General features: G+C 44.5%; 1 protein-coding gene across 2 annotated transcripts; it reads left to right on the forward strand.

Annotated features, from left to right (window-relative positions):
- On the forward strand, nucleotides 1-26,325 carry LOC308579747 (solute carrier family 2, facilitated glucose transporter member 5-like; the record flags this gene model as incomplete). 2 transcript variants are annotated; one of them, XM_081180681.1, is made up of 13 exons in its annotated part: nucleotides 1-25; nucleotides 2,617-2,698; nucleotides 3,607-3,702; nucleotides 4,931-5,076; nucleotides 6,223-6,347; nucleotides 6,917-7,069; nucleotides 8,469-8,594; nucleotides 10,667-10,854; nucleotides 19,637-19,747; nucleotides 20,510-20,611; nucleotides 22,557-22,632; nucleotides 24,443-24,570; nucleotides 26,107-26,325. In XM_081180681.1, the coding sequence occupies exons 2-13, from the start codon at nucleotides 2,630-2,632 to the stop codon at nucleotides 26,323-26,325; spliced, it is 1,539 nt and encodes a 512-aa protein (XP_081036807.1). In that variant the 5' UTR covers nucleotides 1-25; nucleotides 2,617-2,629. The 2 variants fall into 2 exon arrangements, with proteins under 2 accessions (XP_081036807.1, XP_081036806.1); XM_081180680.1 differs by lacking the exon at nucleotides 1-25 and having other exon boundaries at nucleotides 2,487-2,698.
- Between the last annotated feature and the right edge of the window lie 621 nt (nucleotides 26,326-26,946).

Here is a 26,946-nt window from a genome sequence, read left to right on the forward strand (position 1 = left end):
CTACTTCCAAGAACAGAAAGCTGCGGTAAGTTTCTGTGCCTTGCATAGCTGTCAGCCTTCCCTTTTTGGGCGGGAAATTCCCTTATTCCAGCGCCGTTTCCCGCTGCTTCCTGCTGCTATCTTGGATTGTTAGATATCCCATAGACTGTCCCCGGGATAAGTGAGGCTGCTGATCCCTTATTTTCAAGGCTGCTGATCCCTTTTCAAAATTGAAAGTTGACAGCTATGGTGCCTTGAGGGGGTGGGTTGGCTCCCTACAGACAGACTTCACCGCTACCCACTTCTGGGATTGTTGACCCAATGGATTACCTTGGAAGACAACTGCTTCAGTTTTCCCTCCATCGTTTCTGACTTGGTTTAAATCTGGGAGTAGGAAACTTCTTGCGCCCCCCCCCCCCGGTGTGGTTGGACCACGACTCCTACCCCTGCTTCCTGTTGGCCATGCTGGCTGGGCCTGATGGGAGTTGAAGTCCAAGAACAGATGGAGCCCATAGGCTCCCTATCCCTGCCTTAATCAGTTGTAATAAAAAGCCAGAACAGGCTCTCATGCAGAGACTGAGCAGGAAGCCTCCTTGTCTGGGTGGTGCTCCCAGGAGTCTGCATCTCTGTGTTTGTGATTTCTTTAAACATTCAGGAGACAAGTCATAGGCTTTCAGTATGTCCCTGCCATGAGCATTCACTACCACAAGATATAGCCCCTAGCTTTTTAGACCTTTTTTGTTTCCCTGGGACTAAAAATATTCAGTGAAAAGTGAGCTATAAACACCACTATTAAGTAAGTAAGTAAATACATTTTGCAGGGGGGGTTCCAGCACATAGCAGAAATTTAGGTTTGTGCAATTGAAGTGGATTAAAAGGCAATATCACCCCGGAGCAATAAACACATTTTTGAAAAGAAAAAAGACTTTTTGCAGTTTGGAAAATGACGTGGAAATGCCTAGAAAAGTATAGAAGGAAGGAATGCCTGACAAGCAAATCAGGCTGAGTGCTGAGCTCACCATCATATCACCATCACCCTGCGAACAATGTGGTATAGTGGTTAGAGTGTCGGACTAAGACCCAGATGGCCAGGATTCAAATGCCTACTCGGCTGTGAAGCTCACTAGGTGACCTTGGGCTGGTCACTGTCCTCTCAGCCTAACCTGCCTCCCAGGGCTGTCATGGGGAGGTGGAGACACATATATGTATGTCACTTTGAGCTTCTTGGAGATAAAGGTGGGATGTAGACTGGATAACTTATTTAAAAAATAATAAGTGAGGAGGGTGGTGAAATTAAGTTTAAAAAGTTTGAAGAACTGTCAAGTATGTTAATAAACTGGTTGCAATATTTTCATCTAAATGAATTGTTTAAAACAGATAAAAAGTTAGGTTTTGGGAACCAATCATTCCAGTTGGAGAGAGACCTGCTAGATATTAGTAATATTAAGGTAATTTCAGAAACGTATAAGATATGCAAACAAAAGATGAGCAAGTGAAATCTTCTATGATACACTGGGCAATGGATAGCGAAAATGTATAAATCTGAATCGAATATTTGCTGGAAGTGCAAAGAAAAAGAAGGTACCTTTTTCCATATGTAGTGGGAAATGATATACAATGAGCTGAAAAAAATGTTCAAGGTAACTTTTTATAAGAAACCAGAGGCTTTTCTTTTAGAGATTAGAGATACCTAAACAATATAAAAACTTGTTTATATATGTGACCACAGCTGCTCGTATGATATTTGTCCAAAGATGGAAAGAAGACAACGTCCCAACCAAAGAAGAATGGCAGCAAAAAACTATTGGAATATGTAGAAATGGCGAAACTCACTGGAAGAATAAGAAATCAATACGACAGTGTCTTTGATTTAGAGTGGAAAACGTTTATTGAATATTTTATAAACTATTGCAAACAGATACAATCATTAGCAGGTTTAACGTAAAGACATGCAGCGTGATAAAACTAATTTCGAATATATGGGTCAACTAATAATTAGGCTTAAACTGGGAGTTGCAATAAAGATACTATAAATATAAGAAATCGCAGAAAGGGAGGAGGGAGGCAGAAATTGGGTTTTGAAATTTGATGTAAAACTATATCTTTTTTGTTTGATGGAAACTGCAAAATGATACACACACGCGCACACACAAATATATACAGGAGAAAGGTGGTATATAAAATGCAATTTAAAAAATCGATAAATCAAAGTGAACTCTCAGCAAAGACTGGTGATACATTTAAAGGGGACTGTAGGTCCATAAGGGGCAAACTATAGTTCCCATTATCCTTTGGCGTAAGCCATAGGGTTTAAATGCGTGGTGTGTACATAGCCATAATCAAACCTCTGCAAAAACAAATCAGGAGGGATGCCCAATAAACAGGCTGTCAGGAGGAGCAGTCCATGGACCATTTAGTCAGGCATGGGCAAACTCCGGCCCTCCAGATGTTTTGGAACTACAATTCCCATCATCCCTAGCTAACAGGACCAGTGGTCAGGGATGATGGGAACTGTAGTCTCAAAACATCTGGAGGGCCGGAGTTTGCCTATGCCAGGTTTAGCTATTCTTATGTTCTTAAAGAAGTTGCAAGAGATAATAACCGCCTGACAAAATGTCCCTCTTCTTCCCCCCACAGCTGAGACTCAATTATGGAAACTACCGGAAGAAGCACTGATAGCAAGGCAGTGCCAGAACCAAAGCCCATAGTCCGCAAATGGGTGAGTTTGGACATGGCCAACCCCCTGCAATGCAGGAATATGCAGCTGTCCCACATGGGGATTGAACTTGCAACCTTGGCATTATCCCCACCATGCTCTAACCGTCCAATTTGACCTAAGAGGCCATTTTAAAAATTCAACCCTCCCACATCAAACAAGTGACATCACACAACCAGAATACTGGGGAGCGTTCTGCTTTTGGACTCAGGTCCTGCTACGTTCTTTTATAAATGGTGCTGCCAGCTCCCAGAAGCCTTTAGTCCAGCAATAGGGGGATCTGTGGGCCTTCTAGATACTGCTGGACTGCAGCTCCCACTAGCCCTGACTACTGACCATGCTGGCTTGGGGCTGATGGGAAATGGAGTCCAGCAATACCTGGAGGGCCACAGGTTATATCACCTTGCACCATAAACACTCCTCCTATGAGCAGAACTCTGCCCACACTGCCTTAAGATCCAAGCCATTTGTCTTTCATTAACTATGTCCTATGCATTGATGGGGACACGGGTGGCGCTGTGGGTTAAACCACAGAGCCTAGGGCTTGCCGATCAGAAGGTTGGCGGTTCGAATCCCCGTGACGGGGTGAGCTCCCGTTGCTCGGTCCCTGCTCCTGCCAACCTAGCAGTTCGAAAGCACATCAAAGTGCAAGTAGATAAATAGGTACCACTCTGGCGGGAAGGTAAACTGTGTTTCCATGCGCTGCTCTGGTTCGCCAGAAGCGGCTTAGTCATGCTGGCCACATGACCCGGAAGCTGTACGCCGGCTCCCTCGGCCAATAAAGCGAGATGAGCGCCGCAACCCCAGAGTCGGTCACAACTGGACCTAACGGTCAGGGGTCCTTTTACCTTATGCATTGATGAACGCTTTGCCTGACAGATGCTCTTATCTGCTGCTTTGATTTCCTGCAGGAGGTGACAAATTCGCTTCTCCGAACAGTGCTGGTCACCAGCTTGGGATCTATCCAATATGGTTACAACCTCTGGATGGTCTATTCCCCAGTGCTGGTAAGATGACCCTGCAGTACAGGCGGTTTCTTACTACAGGGGCTTCTGACAAATTTCTGGGAGTCAGCGAGTCATGGAACAGTAGAGTAGGAAGAGACTCCCAACAGTCATCTAGTTGAGCCCCCTGCAATCCAGGAATCACAGCTAAAGTCATCAGAGATATTTTCAGGTTGTATCTAGGGGAGGAGAGAAATCTGAAATAGTTTGTGTTTTAAGGGCACATCTACATAGAACACACATTCCAAAACAAGTTGCCAACTGGAACACCTGTCAAAATTCTTCTCAGAATTTTGTGGTGCAATGCTTCAGCTAGTGTACAGTGGTACCTCGGGTTACATACGCTTCAGGTTACAGGCTCTGCTAACCCATAAATACAGTAGTACCTCGGGTTAAGAACTTTGCTTCAGGATGAGAACAGAAATCGTGCGGCGGTGGCACAGCAGCAGCAGCAGGAGGCCCCATTAGCTAAAGTGGTGCTTCAGGTTAAGAACAGTTTCAAGTTAAGAACAGGCCTCCAGAACGAATTAAGTTCTTAACCTGAGGTACCACTGTATACAAAAAATAAAATGTGTATACTAGTGCAGATAAATGCATATGTATTAGTTAAAATAAGATAGGCTTCTCACCAAGTTTTACTCAGCGTAGAGCCATAGGGGTCTCCTAACAACTCTCAGCATCCTTAACAAATAGATCATTTGGTGACGATGGAGCCTTGGTCTCTTGCAGCAAAAACTCAAAAGAGTCTAGTGGGACTTTAAAACAGGTGTGGAAGATCTTTCTTCAGCCAAGGCTCACATTCCCTTCTGAGCAACCATTAGTAGATGCCGTTGGTGGAAAAGGCTGGAGGAAGAACCGTTTACAGAAAGAAGAAAACAATGAAATGCTTAGGGTTTTATTTTACAAAGTTGAAATCAACTATTTAAAACCTTTTTAAAAAATTAAAATCAATGGTAAGCCGAAAACCGGATTCAAACAGACACCAACGCTCTATGTGTCTGTATAGGCTTTCTCAAAAGAAAACGTTTTTAGCAGTCGCCGAAAAGAATACAGTGAAGGCGCCTGCTTGATATCAAGAGGCAGGGAGTTCCAAAGTGCAAATGCTGCCACTCTAATAGAGAGAAGTTCTACATATGAGTATTATGTGGCACCTGCAGGGGTGCCAGTTCCTTCTGATTAGGATGTGTTGTGGATACACTAACCCTGCCCATGATATGATTTCCTCTCTTAGCTCATGGAAGACATGGGTCATGCTGCGAAGAATCCAGGAGAGCAGCAGTATCTGCACTTCATGCTAGGCCTTGCCATCAGTATGTTCCCTATTGGAGGCCTTACTGGAGCACTCATCGCAGGAGTCATGGTGGATGAATATGGAAGGTATATATAGATGACCTGGTGATTAGTGAACTTCCAGTCCTAACTTTGGACGTGGGGCAGGTGGGCAGGGGAGTGGGGCTTCTGCTGAGCCTTGTCTCCCCAGCTGAGGCTCAATTTAACTTCTGGCTGAGGAGGTTCACCCTGTAAAAAGGCATCCCACATTTTAACAAAAGATATTCAGCCAGCCGAAGTAATGCTATCGTTTGGGTGGCATTCGACAAAGCAGACCCATTCAAATGAATGAGCCAGCCTGAGCGAGCCCCCCCTGATTTCACTGGGTCATCTCTGAGCAAAACTCAGCCAATGACTGCCCTTAGATTTTAATCAGAAATGCAAGGAATCTTGCAAAAGACATATTGCCATTGAGATGGCTGGTGTGGATCAGACACCGCATCAAAGGAAAGGAAAGAAGTCTCCAGCCTCTGCTTCATGGTTTCCCTTGTTCTGTGGACTTTCTCCATGCTCATAGGGCTGCGTACATACCATGTATTCGAAGCCCAAGGCTTTCCCCAAAGAAACCCAAAGACTGCAGTGTACCTTTCACAGTGCTACACTTCCTGGCACCCTGAACAAGCTACCATTCCCAGGATTCTTTGGATTACAGGAACCACTGTTTAGAAAGTGCCCAAGTTTTTATTTTGATTTTCCTATTCCCTCCATATCCCTTTTCCTTCCGTGACTTTTGTTGTTGTTGTGGGAGGGGTCTTTTTAGATTGTAAGCCTGCAGATAGGGACTGGCTGCCTTGCTTTGGTTTTACTAAGCCTCCCTGGGATCCCTTTTGGTATAAAATTAAGCTAAACATATGACCAGAATTAAATAAGTCTTGAAAATAAGTAGCCGGGTTGCCAGGTTATACGGCTTTATGATCCCAACTACGGTCATTCCCCTTCCCTCTCTGGTCCTGCACCCACCATGTCCTTGGGTGATTCTTCTGGGATGAACAAGTGACGCAGGTGTATCTTTGACTGAGCCGGGATTAGAGATTTAACGCCGGCAAAGCCAGAAATCAGCCCGCTGAGACGCATGACCTCCCAAACTGCTCCTCCTGGTAGATCTTGCTTCCCCCAAAGGATGCGGGGAACTCTTCCAATCATTCCACATGTTCCGTGGCCCAGTCATTCCCTTCCTTTCCCCACTCTTTCCAGGAAAGGGGCCTTGCTGATCAATTGCTTCTGCTCCATGGTGTCCTCTATGTTTATGGTTTGCGCCACTGTGGTGCAAGCCTTCCTGTTTACGATGCTTTCACGCTTCATCGTTGGAATAACCATAGGTGAGTTGGGCTACTTCCTGGATTTAGTGAGGGTGTGGGGTTAAGAGAAAATTCCCTGTTCTGAAATCTGAGTTGGGAAGGAACCAGTGCTTGCAATTCAAAGACATATCAAAAGAAGAACCTCCCCACCACCACCACCTCCATATACTGCTTTGGGGAGCCTCCAGCCCATGGGCCAAACCTGGCCCACCAGCAGGGATGTAGCTGACAATAATGATAGCAATTATAAATATTTTTTAAAAGACCGTTTAGAAAGAGCAACAGCACACACATCGGCCAGATTTGGATCCAAGACAGATACCAGCTGCTGAAATAGCAGGTGCCAAAAAGGCAATAGAGAAGGCGCCTGCCTGATACGCAGTGGGAGGGAGTTCCAGAGGCTACGTGCCGCCAAACTAAAGGCCTGATTCTGGCCATCATGTGGAATGGACCTCCTGGTAGGATGGCATCTGCAGGATGCCCTCTCTTGCAGAACACAATGACTAGTTGGGTAAGTGGGAGATGTTTGTATGCTTCTATGGCTGTCACATGCCTACTGTGAATAATGCCTTGATTTATCCCCTAACCAGGCATCTTCTACATCGTGGTCCCATTGTACCTCATAGAGATCTCCCCACCGAACATGAGGGGAGCCATTGGCATGCTGCCTCATTTCTTTCTAGCTGTAGGTGTCCTCCTGGCTCAGATACTCTCTTTTCCTGAAATGCTGGGGAACGAAGAAGGTAAATCAGAGAGGAGCACCTCTTAGCCCAAAGGTCATGGTAGAATTGTAGAGATGGAAGGTATTGCCAGGGGTCATTTAGTCCAACATGCTGCAATGCTGGAAAGAGTCCCCAACAGATGACTCAACTCCCAATGAAGAAGAGCTCGCCACCTTCTGAGGGAGACAGTTCCACGACCCCTCCAGTTCCATGTGGTGCTCACAAGCACCAGTGAACCCCCACCAGTACCACCTGTGGTGCCCACAAAAAGTCTTACATGTGCCCACTTGGATCCCAGGATCAGACAGCCAGCGACCCATCAGTTCTGAACAGAGGAGAAGTACAGTGGTAGCTTGGTTCTCAAACTTAATCTATTCCGGAAGTGCGTTCCAAAACCAAAGCGTTCCAAAACCAAGGCATGCTTTCCCATAGAAAGTAATGCAAAACGAATTGATCCGTTCCAGACTTTTAAAAACAACTCCTAAAACAGCAATTTAACATGAATTTTACTAACGAGACCACTGATCCATAAAATGAAAGCAATAAACAATGTACTGCAGGCACACAATCAATCAGTAGCTGAACTGGGTTCCACACAGTCACAAAAACAAAAAGAGCCACAAAAACGCAAAATAAATAGCAAAAACAAACAGACCTCAGAGTACCACTCAAAACGGAAGTATGGCACTGAAACCAATGTAACACTTAAAACAGAGGACATTCGGCTTCCGAAAAAAGTTCGCAAACTGGAACACTTACTTCCGGGTTTGCAGTGTTTGGGTTCTAAGTTGTTTTGAGTACCAAGGCGTTTGAGAACCAAGGTACCACTGTACAGAGACCTTCTCTCTGTGAGCAAGCATAGCGATGGCTGATATAGGTGCCTCCCCCTGCCTGTTGATGTGGGGCACACCCATGGTTATGTCTCTTTGCTTTGCTTTTTTCCCCTTTTAAACGTGGCCACCATAACGCCATGCTTCCACAGCAGCCATTTCCCCACATCCCCACGGCAGCCATTTTGTATTATACCCCCATGGCAGCCATTTTGTGTCATGCCACACTTTCCCTCATGGCAGCCAATGGCTAGCACCGACGGCACTTCCCCAAAGGTGCCCACTGACCCAGGAAGGCCATTGATTCCCTCCCTTAGCGTTGGGCAATTCTGTTGTGCCATCTGAGCTGATACTTTTCAAGAGCCAGGGTGGCATGGTAGTTCGAGTGCCGGGCTAGGACCTGGGAGGCCAGGGTTCAAATCCTGGCTCAGACATTGGGCCATTCCCAGTCTCTCAGCCTAACCTCCCTCACAGGGTTGTTGTGAGGATAAGATGGGGAGGAAGAGAACCACGTTCGCCACCTTGAACTCCTTCGAGGAAAGGTGGGGTGTAAATGTAATAAATAAAATTATTTGCTCCTTCTTGCGCAGATTGGCCAATACTGACAAGTGTCCCTGGAATACTGGCATTATTTCAGACCATTGTCGTTCCTTCCTTCCCCGAAAGCCCCAGGTATCTACTGATTCAGAAAAACGATGAAGAAAAGGCCATGCTAGGTAACCACCTACATGAACCACTTACATATTGGAGGGTGAGGGATAATAACATTCAAAGTCTTATTAGTGTTTACCTGAGGAGACAATCTGAGAATACAACTGATAGCGCCTAGTGCTTTTTCTGGATGAAACATGGTGTTGTATGTTTGGTGGGGTGAGTCTGGATGGCCTCTTAGGCAACACCCCAAATCTGTCATTCTTGGTTCTCAGAGAGAGAACAGCTGAAATCATTATACTGAATCATACCATTGGTCCATCTAGCTCAGTATTGCTTACACGGACTGGCAGCAGCTCTCTGGGGTTTCAGGCAGGGATCTCACCTAACCCTTCCCGGCGAGCCTTTTCAGTGGTGGCTCCCCTCTTGTGGAGGGCTCCAGTTTCTTCTTTCGAGGCGACCTCAGTTGTGTTTGTGGGATGTAATCCATTGGTGCAGTCAAATGCAACATTCCTTGTTTCCCTAGAGAGGGCCCAGGCAGGGGACATCCAGTGTAACTTCCTGTTCCACTGGTCTGGAGCATCCTCCCCCTCCATGTGACCTGGGAGATGGGCGTGGCTCTGGCTGACTCCATAAAAGAGCCGAGTCATGCAGCTATTTTCTCAGTCTTCATTACTTGCTTCACTTGCTCTCTTGCTTGCTGCTCTCCTGCAGCCATTTTGTTCTCTTATTAATGCACCGTATTTTCCCGTCTATAAGACGCCCCCATGTATAAGACGCCCCCTATTTTGGGGGACTCTGATTTAAGAAAATGGGAAAGATCTATCCGTGTATAAGACGCCCCCAAATTTTGGACATTATTTTTTAGGGAAGAAACCTAGTCTTATACACGGAAAAATACGGTAATTTTTGCTCTCTACTGTCACTCAGCCAGCTCTGAACAACAACAAGCAACATGTTGGCTAATAATATACTGACAATATTTTTTATAACACTATAAACAGAAGACATATAATATGTGCATGGAGTCACAAACTAATAAGAATCGGATAAATTTTCCATAACCAGGAATGGTAGGATTGGTAAGTCACTGTCAAGGATCACTGAAATAGAGGCAGAATGCCTTTCCACAGTCAATATCCTATCCAAAATATAGTTGGAAGTGAGTTGGAGCATGGTGGTGCTACGGGCACAACACTACAAACGTGAGGTGATGGGTGCGCCAAATGTCACAATAGGGTGCAGCAGACAGAACAGTTCTTTCAGGATAATGAACTGTTTCAATGATGGATCTTCACCAGCAAATTAATAATCCCCAAAGGTACATCAAATGGCCATGGATCAGCTATCACTCAAAAGTAAGCTCTCAGCCAGCAGCACATGAGTTCAGTCTTCATATGAGATGAACTCACAGTTTGTTGGGTAACCGCCTTTCTGGGATCAAATTGTGAACTGAAATGTGAGTAAACTTTTTGTTACTTTACTCAGAAAGACTCTTGTGTCTTTATTCTTTTAAGCGGGAATAAACTTAACTAAGAGATTCAAAAGAATCTGCAAACTAGCTTTCAGCTATATTGAGGGGAATTTGCTCTCCAAACCACTTCACTAGCCTGAGTGAAGGAAGGATAATACTTATTCAATATATCCTTTCCTACTATCTTTAACATTCCTACAGTGTTTTATGTGAAGCTCCATTGAATGTAGCAGAACACCCATCAATTGATTGATTGATTGATTGATTGATTGACAGGTAACAGAACTAGAACACCATTCTCTTGAAACGGAGGCAGCTTGTTTGCAGTGCTCCCAAACGCTGAGCTTTGGCGCATGCAGAACAGCTCCTCCTTGGTGTCTTTCTCCAGAGTGACCCTAGGAGCCAGTCCTCAGTGGCCGACTCACCTGTCTTCACTTAGATTGGCTCCAAGCATCACAACGGGTGAGGCGGCACATCTTCTCAGTGGCCAAAAAGCTGGCTGGGTGTCTCTGGGATGCTGGAGACCGGGAACCCACCGCAGAATTTGTAACTGGTCTTTTCCCCCCTCCACTACACCTCTTGTGTTTGGTACTGCAAGAAACTCTCCCCCCCAGCCTCCGTCCCCTGCTTTTCAAAGGCTTTTCCCTTGCTGCTTCTTTCCAGCCTTGCAGAAGCTGAGGCACAATGAGGACGTGCAGGAGGAGATAGAAGAACTGCAGCAGGAGAAGATGGCTGAGAAGACGGAGAAGAGCATGAACTCACTTATGCTGCTGTGCTTCCCAAGCCTGCGGTGGCAAGTCATCTCAGTCATTATCTTGATGTGTGGCCAACAGCTCTCTGGAGTCAACGCAGTAAGGAAGGCAATATCCACAAGCGGTTAGAACAAGGGAGGGGAAGTGGGACCTTGGGTCATCCAGGTGTGGCTGGACTACAGCTCCCATCAACCCCAGCAAGGACGGCCAATGGCTGCGGGTGTTGAGAGTTGGCATTCCAGGGCACTTCCAAGGAAGCTGAGTGTTGGAAGATTCAGGACGGAGGAAAGGAAGGACTTCTTCATAGTTAAACTATGGAACTATGGCCCCACACAGGAGGCCGTGATGGCCACCAGCTCGGGCAGCTTTAAAGGAGGATTGGGCAAATTCGTGGCACAGGCAGCACCACATTTAGGGTCACAAGCAGTATGGGCGGAGCTTGTTTTGCATCCAAGCTCCGTCAGCCTTTTGGGGGCCCAGCAGTGGCGTAGTGTGGGTTGTCAGTGTTGTAAATAAAAATATGCCCTTTTCCCTTATGGGGTATCCAAGAGCCCATATAGAGTCCTTACATAGGTTCCCTATTGGTAGGAGAAAATAACAGAGGCCAACCAGAGAATATTGAGAAGCAAAGCAGCTAGTAAACTTGATCTTTATTGATCTGTTGCAACAGGGTACCCCCCTCACACGCAGGAGAGGAAGAGGACCCAGAACAATGGCCTGCAAGGCCTTATAAAGACTTTTGAAATTCCCCTTCTCTAGATCAGGACCACCCCCAGAAACATTATGCATACATCACAGAAGGGGTGTAACCTAAGACCACCCCTCAGATACATCCCACCTACATCACAGAAATTTAAATGTTGTTTTTCTCTTCTCCTTGTTTATCTCCTGTCTAGCAGGTTACTTGATTGGATTTTCTGGGGAGCCTGGCCATTCTTTTGTAATGCTAAAATACTTATTTCCTGGGCCAGGTCACAGGCTCACACCTTATTCAAACACAGATTAAAGGAAGAGACAATGGGGAGGCTTTTCCATTTTTAACCTTGCAGAGAAAGGATTTGGTCAGTTTAGGAATCAAAATGGTTCCAGGTCTGCCTTCCTGTACTGATCCATGTATGTGGAGTTATGAACATTACTATATATCTAAAACCATAAAATTCCTATCACAATTTCCCCCCTTTGGGGCTAGAATTTTTCTTAAAAATTTTTGCCCCACAAATAATAACATCGTATGTTGTAAATGGATGTCTTTGTATGAATATATCATAACACATGTTGCGTTTTGCTACTAAATTACCTGTGGCATTCTAACACTTTGGGAGAGACCATTTACTCAATAGTGTTCTATGCTTTACACCTAGCAGGAAGGTAAGGTCCACTAATGACTGAAAAGTGCAGTTTGCTTCCCCCCCGCCATTTTTGTGTTCTCAGGTGTCAAGGTAGCTCTTCTGTGGTCTCACACTGACATAGTGCTACAGCAACACATCTTGTCTGTTGAATCCCCTCGGGGCTTTCATTTAACCATGTCGCCTGGCATTCACCATAGCTGGCACAGGTTTTGGGCATCTCGTGAGGGAGAGGTCTTCGCCTTGGCCTTTAGCTATGGGATTTTATTATAGGCTGTGGTCTTGGGCTCATGAGAAGTTGCTCACTTGCACTTAAAGGACCAAAAAGCTAATTGCAGCCTGGATACACTTGCCCAATTCAAACTGAGTCCAATTTGAATTTATCTTGCCCCATGGTTCTCAAGTCTTCAAACCAATCTGTTAAAAGAAAACCATTCTTAACAAGGGCAGTTGTCCAAATAAGTCAATTTAAGTCTATAAGGAATCATTCCTGCTAAACCAAAGCATATCCACCTTCATGTACCTGGTGTTTTATGGATCCAGAAGTTTGTCATTGGCAAAAAGAGGTTTAACACATATTAAAATGGATAGGGAAAGTTGGCAGAGTGCCAGGTGGAACAATGTGGTTATAAATTGATCTAAACATTGGACTACACAATAGTGTGAGCTATTAGAAAGTATAAAATGCAGGAGAATTCTCCATTGGTGTGTAAGCAATAAGACATTAAATATAAAAACAGTTACGCACAATAAATTGCCCCCCTTTGTGGAAATCACACTGTCAGACACATTTCAACATTCTTACATAATAACACATAATACAAAAAAATAATAATTAAATATCTGTTACATATCTTGACACAATTGTGATCTTTTACGTATGTATCTTTTGAATCCTGGAGCACAGTCTTAAGGTTCAAGTGAAAAAATGTCCTTGCAATTCAACTCCTCCCCCCTTTGTCAGGTCCACTCCCCCCCCCCCTGGCAGTCTATATCCTTTGAAAGAGATAGCTGTGGGCACTTTGAAAACTCTGGCGTTGCAGGTCTTGTGATGGCGAAGGGGTTGTTGCTGCTTTTCATCATTGTACATCTGTAGAAGTGATATCCTGTAAGGGGGCAGGGTTTTGGGGAGACTTAAAAACACAGTTAGACAAGAAAGAGGCAAAAGGCAAAAAGGATGTCCTCCAGTTTCCATGGGAAGCTGCAAATAATAACAAATCTTAGCATATTAAGCATTTTATTTATTTCAATATTATTATCACATTTCCACATAATTACTGTTATTATCTGCTAAGTTTGTTTGCTTCCTTCACTTAATTTTTGTTGTTGTTGTTCTTTTCATATTATCAAATAAAAAATTACTCCACATGTAGAGAAAGAGAACTGTAAAAATACAAGAAAGGTTAAAAATAAAAGGAAAGCAAAAAATTAGATTACCAGTTAGATGAAAACAAACTTGACACAAAAACATCAGATTCAGAAAAGACCTATTATTAAATATATTATCAAAACCACGCAGATTACTACTAGACTGAAAAAAAATACAAAGGTTAAAAAATACAAAAGAAAGCAAAAAATTAGATTACCAGTTAGATGAAAACAGACTTGACACAAAGACATCAGATTCAGAAAATAACTATTATTAAATAGTACAAAGATATTATCAAAACCACACATATTACTACTGGACTGGAAAAAAAATGGGAAAACAATGGGGAAAACTTAAAATTCACCATGTGCTATCCAATAAAAGAACTTCATGAGACTGACTTTCAACATGTGATGAACATGTCCCCAAAGTAAAACACAAACACACAAAATGAGCTATGAGGAACCAAAAATAAATAAATGCTAAGACACACAATTAATAAGTAACCTGAAGTAATCTGTTTTGGCATTCTAACATCCCAAATGAAAATAAAAGTGTTTCTTGATGTGACATCAGCTGTAATGTTAATAGCGGAATACTGGGAAATGAGTTAATACCAATAAAAATGAATGGCAATTTTAAAGTTGTGCAGGTACCTTGCACTAGCCAAAATGACAGAATTAGTAAGAAATGCTCAGGCCAAAGGTAAACAAGTACCATTCCACAAACAATGTTTGGTTGTGCTTCGATTAACTTCATAGACATCATGGAGAAACTGATTAAATAAATGAAAACAGATTATTTGTAACTTTAAAAAAAAAATGTCAAAGGCACAAAGAGATAGAGGTCACTAATACAGCAGGGATTCAGACTTGTTTCACAGAACAGAAAGAAAGTTGCTGTTTGGCTTTTAGGGAAGAAAGACAAAAGAGAAACAAATGCAATTACTTTTTATAGAGTATTTAAATCACTGTTTGCATCCCCTCATTATCATTTGTGCTGTGGGAGAAAAGAAAGGACACTCTGTTAAAAGGGAAAATTATTTCATGTGAGAGGTCTGTCAGGAAGTGCTGTTCCTAAAATGCATAGGCATATACACACACACACACACCAAAAAAAAACAAAAACAAAAACTTATAAAATTTAAATTTCATTGGGAGGCGAACCTTTTGTTAGCCCCTGGGGCAAGACATTAAGGGTGATTTCCCTCAATGGTTCCAAATTTTACATAAGGAAATTTGTATAGGTTTCAGGCTCTCCAAACCTTCTCTCTCCCCCCTCCTTTCTCTCTCTCTCTCTTTTGTAAGCTGATCTAGCCTCTGTGCATGTGCAGAGTTCATGCCTCAGCAAACCTTTTATACAATTGAAAATGTTGCATCTTTTGGCTCAATTAGAATAAGGAAGGGAAAGGTAAGGAGTAGATTTTAAAAATAGGGTTAGATTTTAAAACAAAAAAGAGAAACTCAGCAATTCAAGTATTCACCATTCAGCCCAAGCAAACTGAGACTGCTTCCTTTATGTACAGGAAAGGGCTATCATTATTGGTCATTTTATCTGGTCATTCGCGGAACAATCAACCGCTCTCTTATTTATGAGTAAAAATGGCCAGGTAAGGAGTGGTTTTTTAAAATAGGGTTAGATTTTAAAACAAAAAAGAGAAACTCAGCAATTCAAGTATTCACCATTCAGCCCAAGCTTCCTTTATGTACAGGAAAGGGCTAATATCCCTCTGGCCATTCGCGGAACAATCAACCGCTCTCTTATTTATGAGTAAAAATGGCCAGAGCGTTAGAATTCATAGGATTTTTTAACATTCTCAGTCATTTCAGCCTTACCATTTGCAGACAAAAAATTATTATTATTATTATTAATATTATTATTTTCTGCGCCTTAATTTACAGGAATGGCCAAGGCTAATTGTACTTGATTATTCATTTGTATGTGCTTAAACTTTGAATTGACTTTTAAGTTTGATTAAAAAAAAATAGTAGACAAAATGATAAATACTGTAATCACTCAAATGCTTGATATTACCAGTTGTGCTTCAAAACATCATGGCTTTTACCTCTCACCTTTTAAAACTAAAAAGCAAAGCTAGGCTGAATTTCAACTCCATTACCACACCAGAATTTAAGAATTACCCTCCAATGCTTGCAGACACATGGTCTTCCACACAGCCACAAATTGGGAGAGTTGAAAGGGACCCTGGGGTCATCTAGTCCAACCCTAAAATACAGGGTTCATAGCAAGATTTGTACTACCAGAAACACACACATTCACCTCTCACCTTTAAAAACAAAGAGCAATCTGGGCTGGATTTCAACTCATCAGCCACAAATTGGGAAAGTTGAAAGGGATCTGGGGTCATCTAGTCCAACCCTAAAATACAGGGTTCATAGCAAGATTTGTACTACCAGAAACACACACATACTTATGTACACAGACACAACTGGGGAAGAGATCACAAGCCATGCGCCTATCACAAACCATGCGCCTATCATGTACTAAGGAAAAAGAAAATAAAAGTACCCAACCCTTTTAGCAGATCTTGAAGCTAGTTTGAGTGAGAGTTTACTTCCTTAGACTAAAGAGTGCAAATTCCTATAGAAATTATCTTTAAAAGAAGATTGAAGTTAACATTTTTCCTAAGATAGGGAGAGGATCTTTTATAAAGCAAAGTTTAAACAGCCATAGATTAGATTTAAAAGGAATACAAGAGTGAACAATTTTTCCTGAACTTGCAGAGGAATAGTAAGCCTAATCTATGCCCCCCCCCCTTTGCAGTTTCCTTTAAAGGAAGCTTACTCGGGAGTAAATTTACCTGGCACAGAATAAGAAGGAGAAGGGGAAAAAACCCTGAAAGAGACAGAATGAAACAAGGGGGGGCATTTTCTAAGAAAAGAGGCCAGGACGTCTTATAGAGACTGATACCAGGAGCCTTACAATAACTCTTCTGTCCAACCAGATCAAAGTTAAAACTGGACTCAGATATTTTTCTTAGAAGGAACACCATACTTTCATAGGCATATGCTTAATGAAATACATACACTGCATTTTAGCTTGAGAGAGCAGTTGGCTCAACTAGGCTTTTGCAGCAGAAACATTAGGTTAACTTAGACTGGAACACAGGTGTACTTGCAAACTCAAAAGTTACAACAAAACATTTACCATTAGACTTAAATCGCCCTCCTCACTTAAACTAGAGGAAGGAGGTGGGGTAATTCCCCTTTCAGAACACAAGTAGCACGTATACAGGATTTTACCACTTGGGAGGAAAACTCTTTTAGAGCCTCTCTCAAATAACAAACATTTGCACACTCCATTCTCCATTTTGTCTTGCTTTAAGATTGATAAGGCTCAACATGGCTTCCTTAGATTTAGAATTTGGAGCAAGCTTGCATTTTTATTTTAGATGGCACATTTAAGATAAGCAGCTGCTGGATGTTACCTAAGTACAATTTAAACACAGGAAAAACGTTTCTTAAACACAAATTGAAGGGGACTGTCAGAGTCCAGGCAGGAAGTAAGCACCAACTGGGCTTCTTTCCCATCAGGAGTCTGTGGGTTCATTTCTTTTGATTGAGGTGCACCCATTTTCAATTAAAAGGGTTTTGGACCTGGGCAAAACTCCGAAGGGTCCGGAAAAGGGGAAACCTGGACAAAAAAACTTGGGGATACCTGGACAAATCTCCGATGGGAAAAACCTGGGGATCAGAGGGGAAAACTTGGGGAAACCTGGACAAATCTCCGAGGGGAAAACTTGGGGATCCAAGGGAAAAAAACCTGGGGATACCTGGACAAATCTCCGAGGGGAAAAACCTGGGGATCCAAGGGGAAAACTTGGGGATACCTGGACAAATCTCCGAGGGGAAAACTTGGGGATCCAAGGGAAAAAACTTGGGGATACCTGGACAAATCTCCGAGGGGAAAAACCTGGGGATACCTCACTTAATCTCTATTCTACAACTCACAGCAACCTCCCTGCCTTTTACAATCTAACTCAGAGTCCCTACTGAACGCTTGCACACTTGCAATGCCAGATTGAGACTCTGGAATATGAAAGATGGAAAGGAATTCAGCGCCCTTGCGTTCTCTGTTCACAGGTCATTTCTAACAAAGATCGCCATGGCAGAGGTGCGGCTGCGCTGGAAGTTAGTTTTCAGTGCAGAAGAAATTGCACAACCTTTCTGGGCAAAACTCCGAAGGAATAGGTTGGCATAAAGAATTAAGTGGAAGAAATCACACACAACCCTTGCCTGGGCATACTCCGAAGGGCTAAGGCTGGTGTTGAGATCGAGGGGACAGAAAGGAGTAGAAGGCAATTTTTTCAAGAGTTAAAGTGAGGAAAGAAGTAAGGATTTGAGAAGTATAGGTTTGCTGTGGTTTGCAGAATCCCACCCCACTACCCATTTTTCCTACTCATACTCACTTCGCAAGCGCTGTCCTGGTGATTCTGGGATCTCTTGACTGGTTGTTTAAGGCCGGCCTGATCAAGCTTTGCTTCCCCTGGTTAGCCTCGCTGAACTCCAAGTTATTGCCAGACCCTGGGACCGATGGAAGACTGGTTATTCCTCCTGGCAAACTGCCTGGTGCGCGCTGGATAACCAGTCCTTCCTCGCTTCCAGAATCCGGGTAACCAAAAGTCCCTTCGTGGTCGCCATCTGTTGTAAATAAAAATATGCCCTTTTCCCTTATGGGGTATCCAAGAGCCCATATAGAGTCCTTACATAGGTTCCCTATTGGTAGGAGAAAATAACAGAGGCCAACCAGAGAATATTGAGAAGCAAAGCAGCTAGTAAACTTGATCTTTATTGATCTGTTGCAACAGGGTACCCCCCTCACACGCAGGAGAGGAAGAGGACCCAGAACAATGGCCTGCAAGGCCTTATAAAGACTTTTGAAATTCCCCTTCTCTAGATCAGGACCACCCCCAGAAACATTATGCATACATCACAGAAGGGGTGTAACCTAAGACCACCCCTCAGATACATCCCACCTACATCACAGAAATTTAAATGTTGTTTTTCTCTTCTCCTTGTTTATCTCCTGTCTAGCAGGTTACTTGATTGGATTTTCTGGGGAGCCTGGCCATTCTTTTGTAATGCTAAAATACTTATTTCCTGGGCCAGGTCACAGGCTCACACCTTATTCAAACACAGATTAAAGGAAGAGACAATGGGGAGGCTTTTCCATTTTTAACCTTGCAGAGAAAGGATTTGGTCAGTTTAGGAATCAAAATGGTTCCAGGTCTGCCTTCCTGTACTGATCCATGTATGTGGAGTTATGAACATTACTATATATCTAAAACCATAAAATTCCTATCACAAGCACCCGGGGCAAGGCAAGTAATTTGCGCCCCCTAACCCGTGGATTTGCGCCCCCTAACCCGTGGATTTGCGCCCCCTAACCCTAAACCCCAGATGTTGCGCCCGGTGCAGCCGGCCCCCCCTGCACCCCCCACGCTACGCCACTGGGGCCCAGTGCCCATGTTTGGAATGTTGAGGGGAGTGCCGTGGGCACCAGTCACAAAATGGCTGCTGGGCAGGGAGGAGACATGAAACAAAATGGCTGCCACATCCAAAAGAGCAGAAAAGGGGGCATCACCCCCAGATGGTGTACGGATGCTGTTACAACAGCTGCCCCACCAACGGAGGCGGGGAGGAAGGCACCTACATCAGCAACTCTCTCTGAGACAGAAGCTCTTTGATGCTTGTGCTTGGCTTGTGGGTTTCCTGTAGGCATCTGGGTGGCCACTGTGGGAACAGGGGTGTTTTTATGAGCACAAAGAGCAAACAATCTCAAGCAGATTGTAGATTTCTGAGAAGATATTTACCAAGAGCGTTCACAGGCACCACAAGGGGTACTGGTAGGTACACCCACCCCTTGAGGGCACGACTGCAGTGACCTTTGATTCCCATATAGCCAGAGATTCAGAGGATTGCCTGCCTATGTTTGTTGGCAACTGCAAACAATTCTTGTCTGTGCAGAAGAAATGTGAAGAGCTGGATTTAAGGCTGGAAAAGAAACAAATTTTCCCATCCCTAGTTTGGAGTTGGAGAGAAAGGATCTGAGGCTTCATTTTGTAGACAGTGCCTCAAACCCTGAGTCAGCCACAGGACCATCGCCCAGTAAGCTAAAAGTCTCAGTTGTTTTGGTCTCATTTCAGGTATACTTTTATACAGAGAGAATCTACCTGTCTACAGGAACTGACCTAAATAATATCCCATACATCCGTTTAGCATCAAGCGTTGCCATCATCATTTCAGTCTTTGTCGGGGTAAGCCTGCCTTACTTTCGCCTTTTTTTCTGCCCCTTAAAGTCTCAAAGCTCAGTCTGCTCCAAAGGATGTTCCTGCGCTGCAAACTTTAGCAGCAGTTTTGTGCCAGCACTTAGGAATACAGTGTACATACGCTTCAGGTTACAGACTCCGCTAACCCAGAAATAGTGCTTCAGGTTAAGAACTTTGCTTCAGGATGAGAACAGAAATTGTGCTCCGGTGGCACAGCAGCAGCAGGAGGCCCCATTAGTTAAAGTGGTGCTTCAGGAACGAATTAAGTACTTAACCCGAGGTACCACTGCACAGGAAGGCACCTTATACCAAGTCAGATACTTTGTGCATCTAACTCTGTATTGTCCACACTGACTGGCAGCAGCTCTCCAGGCTTTCAGCCTTTCCTGGCCTACCTGGCCTGAGCCTTGGAGGGAGGGGCTGACAGCATTGACACTCCAAGAGATCTTGCCTCCTCGTGAGGTTCCCGGGGAGATCACCAAGGCTAGTATAGAGCAGTATGTTCTTCTGTATGTCCAGCTTCCAGCACCAGCCAAAGTTCATACATACTCTCACTACACACAGCCCCACTTGGCTCCCTGTTCTCTATCAAGGTGAGGTGGTAAAAGACCCACCCGTTTGTTTCTGAGCCCTCTCTCTCACCCCCATTTTAAACTTACTAAGAACCCTGCAAGGTTGGTTAAGCTGAGACTGAGTGCTGCGTCCTTCCTTTTTCACATGCTTTCTTTCCCTTGCTGTTACATTCTCTAGATATTTTACATTGACTCAATGGGGCGAAAGTTCCTGCTGCTCCTTGGTTTTGGCATGTGCACCATCCTCTGCATCGTATTAACCATGAACCTTGAACTTCAGGTTGGTTGGTTTTTTCCGAACTCTCGATGTCCTCGAGAGCCAAGCGTTACTCCGTCGATTGCTCCTTGGCTATGTGCACGCTAGCAACTGAAAGAGCATCACTCCTTTTGATGGCTCTTTCGCTGTGTACGCATTAATACTTTGAAATGCAGCAACGTCGCTTCTCTTCTGCTGCGTTTCAAGTTGTGTTTTCACATTGCTGCGCACACCAGAGAGGAGGCACCTGGTGCATATTGCATGTTGGGTTTCCCCACCTCTGCAATCCACCTGCCCCCAGACAGATGAAGCTGTCAACTGCATATTTCTTTCACAAAATTTATATACCACTTGTTCATTAAATTAAAAAAGCCCTCAGAGTTTCACAATAGGAATAAAACAATGAAATTATTTCAACAGTTTATAACCACTACAGTCGTACCTTGAATCCCGGACACCCTGGAACTTGAACGTTTTGGCTCCTGAATGCCACAAACCTGGAAGTGAGTGTTCCGGTTTGCGAACATTCTTTTGGAACCTGAACGTCTGATGGGGCTTCCACAGCTTCTGATTGACTGCAGGAGATTCCTGCAGCAAATCAGAAGCTGCAATTTGGTTTTCGACTTCCAAGGTGCAACTGTATCTTGAAACCTTTATTAAAAAAATTAAAACATGTGCTGGCATTCTACATGTCACCTAAACTGTTGAGCTAAGTCTGGGACCTTTTGCAGACCAAAAACTGCATGCCAGTGGTGGGTGGGGCTAGAAGCAAAAGTAGGCTGAGCAATGAACTCACATCATTTGCCTTTGCAGAATAGGCTGGTTTCTGCACACACCTTCCCCAACTCCTCTCTCGCCTCCGTCCAGGCATGCAAGAGGCATGATCAAAGTTCAAAGAGCACATTTCCAGCTGGGCAAAAACACACTGAAGGAGGGTGTGTGGAGCAAGGCTGATATGGCCTTGGAATAGGTCGCAGCTCTCTATAAATGAGTGTGAGTGATCGAGGCCTCGCATTAACATTGCTCCTATTTACACAGTTGATACGTGGGGACCATACCTTTATCAAAATGTCATATTTGGTTTGGATAATAATAATAATAATAATAATAATAATAATAATAATAATAATAATAATAATAATAATAATTTATTTATACCCCACCCATCTGGCTGAGTTTCCCCAGCCCCTCTGGGCGGCTCCCAATCAAGTGTTAAAAACAGTACAGCATTAAATATTAAAAACTTCCCTGAACAGGGCTGCCTTCAGATGTCTTTTAAAAAGAAGATAGCTGCTTCTTTCCTTCACCTCTGAAGGGAGGGTGTTCCATAGGGTGGGCGCCACTACCAAGAAGGCCCTCTGTCTGGTTCCCTGTAACCTCACTTTTCGCAATGAGGGAACCGCCAGAAGGCCCTCAGCGCTGGATCTCAGTGTCCGGGCTGAACGATGGGGTGGAGACGCTCCTTCAGGTATACAGGACCATCAGGTATACAGGACCGAAGATTCTAACAACCCTTCTGTGCAGCACAAGGTGCTTAAAAAAGGACCAGATCTTTCCCTTGCTATCCCATCAGAGATGCTCCTCTGGCACTGGCACATTTTCAAGAAGGGGGCCAGGCCTCCCCCAAACCCTGCGGCAATCCTCAAGAGGACGCACCAGGACGAAGATGCTTGGCTGTACCGCGTCCTTTTGAGAATCGCCAGGGATGTGGCAGGGTGAAGCATGTTCGCAGGCCAAGTCAACCTGGCCAGGTTGGGAGGGGTGTCGTGCGTGTGACATCATGCACATGTGGTGGGCGCAACTCATTTTGGGCACAACTCAGTGCCGCTGTCCTCTGGATTCTTCCCAATGGGAAGCGATCTCTCATGAGTAAACAGCGTCTGATTGACCAATAACATCAGCGATTACATCAAAAGCGCTTTGCCCAAACCTAGCAAGCTTGACACGCTCTCACAACTCTCTCCAACAGGGAGATGCCTTGTGGATGTCTTACGTCAATGCGCTCCTCATCAATATTTTCCTCATGGGACATGCCGTCGGACCTAGTAAGTGCTCAGGTGATACGCAGAGTTCCTTGGAGGAGGCGCAGGATGCGAAGAGCAAAAGGTTTCCAAGGATCGAGGGTGGTCAGGCCTTTATTTATCCTCAGCCCCTTCCACTACAGGGTGTCAGGAGCCAGAGTCAGGTGTAGATCAGCAATATAAAAAACACAGTGCCAGCAAAAACTCTTACAAAACAGCGCAGCCCTCATGATCCCAGCAACTCTTCCCTTTCCAGTGAGGTTAGGCCGACTCTCTCCTTGTCCTTCCACTGGCAGGTGAAGACTGTTTTATTCTGGCAGGCCTTTGGGAACTGACTGTTTTGTTGTTTTTAAGGAAAGGGTCGTAGTGTTTTTAGTGTTTTTATTATCTGCATTTTAACAGATTTGGGGCTTGTTTGTTTTTTCATTGTTTTAATCCCGTTACAGTTTAATGCAGAAGTCAGCAAACTTTTTCAGCAGGGGGCCGATCCACTGTCCCTCAGACCTAGTGGGGGGCCGGACTATATTTTGAAAAATATGTATGCACTAATTCCTATGCCCCACAAATAACCCAGAGATGCATTTTAAATAAAAGCACACATTCTACTCATGTAAAAACATGCTGATTCCCGGACCGTCCGCGGGCCAGATTTAGAAGGCGATTGGGCCGGATCCAGCCCCCGAGCCTTAGTTTGCCTACCCATGGTTTAACGTAATGGGATTAAATATGAGATTACAGTTTTGTAAGATCCCTTGAGTCCCAGGTTCTGTGGAAAGAGCAGGGTACAAAAGAATAATGAAAATAATAGTAGATGGGTTTCTAAGACTGAAGAACACTGATCTACTGGGCTTCGTAGTGAACCGCAGAAGTCCCACGATCCTGTTTTCTGTTGATGTTTGTTAATGGTATGTTCAGAAAATCTCCGAATAAAAGTAGTTTGTAGCACTTTACATGAAAAAACCATTTAAAAAATGGAATGCCATTTTGAGGCCAATGGTTTTATAGTATTAAAGACTGTTTGAAAGGTTTCTAATCTGCTTTTCAAGGGGGGAGACTTCACGAAGTGGTGTAGAAAATAAGCACCAAAGTATGGCCCAACTTTACAAGGGACGCGGGTGGCGCTGTGCGTTAAACCACAGAGCCTAGGACTTGCCAATCAGAAGGTTGGCGGTTCAAATCCCCGCAACGGGGTGAGCTCCCGTTGCTCAGTCCCTGCTCCTGCCAACCTAGCAGTTCGAAAGCACCTCAAAGTGCAAGTAGATAAATAGATACCGCTCCGACGGGAAGGTAAATGGTGTTTCCATGCGCTGCTCTGGTTCACCAGAAGCGGCTTAGTCATGTTGGCCACATGACCCGGAAAAACTGTCTGTGGATAAACATCGGCTCCCTCGGCCAATAAAGCGAGATGAGCGCTGCAACCCCAGAGTCGGTCACGACTGGACCTAATGGTCAGGGGTCCCTTTACCTTTATGGCCCAACTTTAAAACTTTTTAAAAATCTTCTTTGTGGTTAAAAAATATATAACAACAAATGGCCCCAACAAAATACCTCAATGCATGAGATGTGTGTGTGTGTGATTTTGTTGTTTTTGTTTTAACTCTTTCCTTGCGTTTTTACCTTGTATTTTATCCTGTGAACGCCCTGAGATCTTGTCATGAAGGGCAGTATATAAAGCCAATAAATAACGACAACAACGAGAAAATAAAATATATAAACAGTTAAGCAGTTACTAAACAGAGGCAAGATTAAACCACTTTAAAAATAGTTCTCTTTTTAAAAAATAAAAATAAAAAAATCTCCTCCCAACGAGCAGTGAACTCTTTTCTCTACACAGGTGCTCTTCCCAACCTGATAATAGCAGAGATTTTCCTTCAGTCCTCGCGGTCCTCAGCCTATGTGGTCGGGGGTTTTGTGCATTGGTTCCTAAACTTCTTCAGCATTGTGACCTTCCTCAATATCCAGGTGAGTGATTCTGGTGGTCCGTGGGTGTTCTGAACCTTCTACAGCGAAGGGCTGTAGCTCAGCAGTAGAGCATCTGCTTGGCATGCAGAAGGATGTTGAGGACCTAGGAAGCTGCCTTGTCCCTCACTAGTCCATCTAGCTAAGCACTGTCTACACTGACTACCAGAGGCTCTCTAGGGTTTCAGACAGGGAGTCTTTCTCAGTCCTACTTGGAGTCGTCGGGGGTTGAACTGAGCACCTTCTACATGCAAGGCAGATGCTCTGACACTGAGCTATGGTATTTCCTGTAAAAAAACAAAACAAAACGTAAGATTCTAGTCCTCCTAATTCTAGGTAAAGGGTTGAATACAAACATAAGAAGCTGCCTTATATCAAGCCAGTAGTGTCTACACGGACTGGCAGTGGCTCTCCAAGGTTTCAGAGAAGGGGCCGCTCCCAGTTTCCCCTGGACTTGCCAGGGATTGAATTTGCCCCAGCCATGGGCATAGCCGGGGGGGGGGGGGGAGCTCTCCTCCCCTCCCCCCAAAATCAAGTAATTAAATAAAAATACTTAAGTAAAAGTATAAATTGTAGAAAGATATTGGCAGATTTTTTTCCCGAGCACTTGGGGTCAAAAGAAAGGAATTTAAAACAACTGCTGCTGAGACATTTCATTCTAAATCTGCTAGACAGAGCCAGACAGAGGATGATGAGAGGTAGGTGTTCTCCCTGCCCCCTAAATCCTGGCTATGCCTATGGCCATAGACCTTTCCCACCTTAGGTAGGATGGAGAAAGCACATTCCACGCCTACCCTCACCTGGTCCCAAAACTTCCCTTCTGGGGTGTTACTAGAGAGAGAGATGGAAACCAAGCCTTATGAGGAACAGTTGAAGGAGTTGGGTATGTTTAGCCTGGATAAGAGAAGACAGAGCACTGATAGAGAATTGTAGAGTTGGACTCAAGTGTCATCTGGTAGCTATCTTCAAATATCTGAAGGGCTGCCACATAGAATACAGAGCAAGCTCCCCCCCCCCCATTGCTCCAGAGGCCAGGGCCCAAACTAATGTATTCAAATGGCAAGAAAGAATATCCCAGGTAAACATCAGGCAGAACTGTCGACAGTGGAACCAACTATGTCAGAGGATTCTCTGGCTGTAAATTCTGCATTGTAGCAGGGGGTGGGACCAGAATACCCTTGCCAGGGGGTCCCTTCCAAACCTTCAATTCTATGATTCTATGAGATAACCCGGCCTTGAGTTCCTTGAAGGAAAAAAGCACTGGGGAAATATAATGTGCTAAATTAATAAGCTTATGCCTTTCTGTGGGTGGATCTACACACAGGGGGGGAAAACCCCACTATAGATAAGTCATAAAAATTAAATCTTTATAACAAAAGAAAAAAAAACCTCTATGTAAAATCACATAGAAAAGTTTCCTGCTCTACAGCGCCATCTGGTGTTGCATGTTTATAATACATTTAAAACTCAGTTTTTTGACTCATGTTGCTGAGACCTGTTTCTCTCTCTGTGTGTGTTGCTGCTCCTGTTCCTTTCCAGAAATACATCGGATTCTTCAGCTTCCTCATCTGCTGTCCGATATGTGCTGCCACCTTCTTTTTCATCTTAAAGATGATCCCAGAAACCACGCACCAGACTTTTCTGGAAATCAGGAAGCAACTGCCCATCTACGTGGCCCAAAGGCAGATCAACAAGATGGAGCGAATGCCAAGGAGAAACACCAGGCGGGCGTTGGGGGAGGGGCAAAACCCCGTGTAGAATTTGATTATAAACATTTAGAATCGAGCCATGATCCCAAGGGAATCTCTACGGTTGTCCATCAGCTGTCTCAGCACCGTTGACACGCCAGTATTGAGGTTTTGCCTCGGTTAATTCATTGCCCACCCTCCACCCTAAAGTGTGGGCTCCAAACTTAGGTGGGGTCCGAGAAATAACACACCTCAAGGGTCAAAAGCCCAAGTAGAGAGGTGCGTCTTCCACATTTGATAGAAACTGCATAATGCCAGGCACATCGCTGTGGGGAGGGAATTCGACATCTTAGCGAATGACACAAAAAAGGGGGGTAGTGTGGGGTGGGTGGGAGGCCATGGCTCCGGGCACAGATTTCTGGGGGGACGTGAGGTGGGGCAGCCAGGTGCGTCCACAACAGGCTCCTTCATCAAGACCTGAGGAGCCATTGGGGGACAAGGCAAGGTGCACCCGGGGGTGGTAGCGGCGCCTCTTTCTTCTTGTGACCAGCGAAGGAACGCCCGCGTACCTCCCACCCCTGGGCTGGCTGAGAGGAAGGGAGTGTGGGCCCTGCTGCTGCCGCCCACTGAAAAGAGGTGAGAGGCTCCACCTGGATGGGGAGGTGGAGAGGCAGGCGGGGAAAGAGGAGCA

The sequence above is a fragment of the Podarcis bocagei genome (assembly GCF_964188305.1).
Source record: "Podarcis bocagei genome assembly, chromosome: 1".
NCBI classification, from domain to species: Eukaryota; Metazoa; Chordata; class Lepidosauria; order Squamata; family Lacertidae; genus Podarcis; species Podarcis bocagei.